This window comes from Volvox carteri (assembly GCF_000143455.1).
Source record: "Volvox carteri f. nagariensis unplaced genomic scaffold VOLCAscaffold_427, whole genome shotgun sequence".
Lineage (NCBI taxonomy): Eukaryota > Viridiplantae > Chlorophyta > Chlorophyceae > Chlamydomonadales > Volvocaceae > Volvox > Volvox carteri.
In genome coordinates, this window is record NW_003307955.1 from 4,683 (window position 1) to 7,559 (window position 2,877).

Genomic DNA, 2,877 nt, shown 5'->3' on the forward strand with positions numbered 1-2,877 from the left:
CCGCTGTTCTTCACCGTAAATCCGGCAGATATGCATGCAGCCTGTGCAGTCGTGACCTCCGGACAGGTATTGGACTTCAATGATGACGGACGACCGCAACATATCCCGAGCACGGTGGAGAAGTGGCGGCGTGTGAAGGATGACCTGTACAGTTGCGCCGCCCTGCTGGTGGCCACCAAGGAGGTTCTGGTGGAGGAGCTATTCGGCTTCGCGCCGGGCGCCATGCAGCAGACAAACCCGCGCTGCTTCTGCGGGCTCACGTTTGAGGTGGCGGTCAAGGTGGAGCAGAGCGGCCGCCTCGCCCTGCACATCCACGGTGTTGCGCATGTGGCCACGTTCGCAGTCGAGCGCCTTCAGGCGCTGTTCAGTGGACCCAACTGCCGAGCGCTGGCCCTGGCATACGCCCTGTGCGCCATGTGGTATCCCTCGCCGTACTATGACCCTTTCATCCGCGGTGCAGAACACTACGTCATGGACATGACCGTCGAAGAGGTCCAGCAGCATGGCCGTGCACCTCCGCCCGTGGACAAGTCCTGCCCGCCTGCAGCGTACGATTTTGGCAGGCTCGCCGGCTGTGCAGGTGGCGGACTCCCGCCGCCTCCCCGGCACGCTGCTTGCCGCGCGCACCATGCGGCCGTCGTTCGCAGCACGCTTACTCATACACATAACGACACCTGCAAGCGACACGGCTGCCGTGGCACAGATGATAGCTGTGGCATGGCGTTCCCTCGTGTCCTGCGCAGCGCCTTCCAGTGGATTGGCACCGGCGGCCTCTTCCTTCTGCTGCGATTGGGCCCGAACATTGTACCGCACATGCCAGCTGCAGCGCTGGCATTTGGGTGCAACCAGCTGTTTACTCTGGCGTGCGAGGTGGATCGCGTCTACACTGCAGAGGCAGCAGCGCAACTGGCCCGCCCTGAAGATGAACGGGGGGACTGTGCGCTGCTGCAGCCTGCTGCTGACCGCGCCCGCGACGCTGCCTACTACAGCACGAAGTACACTGGCAAGAGCATCAACGACAGCCAGGCGCAGCTGACGTGCAACGCTCTTACCCGAGTGCAGGATTTCCTGCTAGCTGGAAGGATGCCGAATCCGGGTGCCACTGGGCCCACTGCGTTTGGCAACATGTGTGCCACCGTGCATCGCATGACCGCTTCCATTACGGCTGGTATGGCGCTTGTCGCCATGAAGCTGGACGGTCATTCCACCTTCGAAGCGACGTTCGAGTGTGCATACCTGCAGGTAGACGCATTCACGGCGCTATCTGCGGGCGCGGAGCAATCTCCTGAGGCGGCGACCACAGCGGCGGTACTGGTGGAGGCTGAGGAGCAGGAGGCCTACACGGTGACCAACGCCGTGCAGAGCTACGTGCTGCGGGGGGAAGAACTCAGCGGCCTGGACTGCAGCGTGTACAACCTATCCTCCAACTATGAGGTCCGACGTGTGCCGCCAGCTCAGCACCCGCACCGAGAGCGATTGGGTCTACAGATCCCGGTGGCAGTTCGACGTCGTAAGCGCACTACCCCAGCCGCACCCATAACCGCCCCTGTGCCTGCCCCTGTGCCTCTGCCGACTGCAGCCCCGGCCCCTCCTCCTGAGCCACCTGCTCCTACAGCTGCAGCGACACTCGACCAGCCAACGTCTCAGACAGCCACGGAGCTGCCCCGCCTGGTGGCCTTCCACGGCACGCATCCGCTCTACAGAACACATGTCCACGTCCGCCTGCCGCGGCCGCGCTACGTACAGCTTGGAGGCTCTCTTCCCCGCCGGCCCCGCCCTGGCACCTCTGCTGCGGGCATGGCGCAGTACTACGCGTTTGTCCTGGGTACTTTCAAGGCTCACTGGGGTCAGCCCATCCCCCCCGGGCTGACTGTAAAGGAAGCCTACGACACCTGGTGGGCAGAGCTGGGCACTACCGAGGCAGGTCGCTCGTACCAGGCGTATGTATCGGTGCTGCTGGACAACATCGAAGAGGACCACGCTGGGAAAGCCCGCCGTCAGGCGGAGTACAACCAGCGGCGCCGCCAGCAGCGTGCGGCATCGGCAGCAGCCGCGCTGCCTGAAGGTGACAGCACGAGCGCTTCGGATGGAGATGCCGATGATGGCATCCGCGGGCATCTCAGACCTGATCCTGAAACACAGCCGCCCGCCGAGGACCAGCTGGAGCACTTCGTGTACATCCCAGGTCAGGAGTATCCGACGGCTGGCACCGACCTCGCCGCCGTCGCTCTTACTGACCTGTTTGACTGCACCAACGCTGCTGGCGCGTATGCCTATGATGCAGCACGGCGCTGCCGAGCCCCGGCCCTAGCGGACGGCCATGGTGCACGCAGCGATCGTTTCAGCCGTCGGATCACGCCAGCGGACCTGCCCCTCCTGACTGAAGCAACCAAGCGTCTGAAGCGGTATCTCGTTGCAGCAGCAGCCGGCACTGTTGAGGCAGATGGGGGCGCCCACACGGGACTGACGGCCACACCTGAGATGGACACCCCTCGTGTCGAGCTGCACCGCCCCACCAGCGGACCCCTGGTCGCCATCGTGTGCATGCCTGGCACTCCTGAGCGGACTGAACAGGCTCGCATGCCCATCTATGTGCACCTCCCCCAGCCGCCCAGCATCGACGACACCATCGAGCTGTTCACACTTGCCCCCCACCAGGCCGTGCCCTTCATGCTCATGGCTCGGTACTTCGATCATCGTGATGAGCCCAACCCTGGCGACCCGCCGCAGATGCTTGTGGAGGGCAAGCCCGGTACCGGAAAGAGCCAGTTCGTACAAGCACTCCTGTGGTACACCTTCCAGCATGGCTGTCCGCACTGGGCGGNCACCTGCGCCTACTCATGGGCTGCTGCAACTGCCTTCAGCACGCCGGTGCAT

The 2,877-nt window shown here is 64.0% G+C and overlaps 1 protein-coding gene across 1 annotated transcript in view; it reads left to right on the plus strand.

Moving 5' to 3' along the window:
• Nucleotides 1-30: 30 nt before the first annotated feature.
• Nucleotides 31-2,877, plus strand: part of VOLCADRAFT_101163 (uncharacterized protein) — a gene marked incomplete at both ends in the record, with an annotated part of 4,081 nt that continues 1,234 nt past the window's right edge. The window contains 3 exons of the mRNA XM_002959615.1: nucleotides 31-580; nucleotides 704-1,510; nucleotides 1,580-2,871. Coding sequence (XP_002959661.1) covers nucleotides 31-580; nucleotides 704-1,510; nucleotides 1,580-2,871 — 2,649 coding nt within the window. The remainder of the gene's footprint in view (nucleotides 581-703; nucleotides 1,511-1,579; nucleotides 2,872-2,877) is intronic.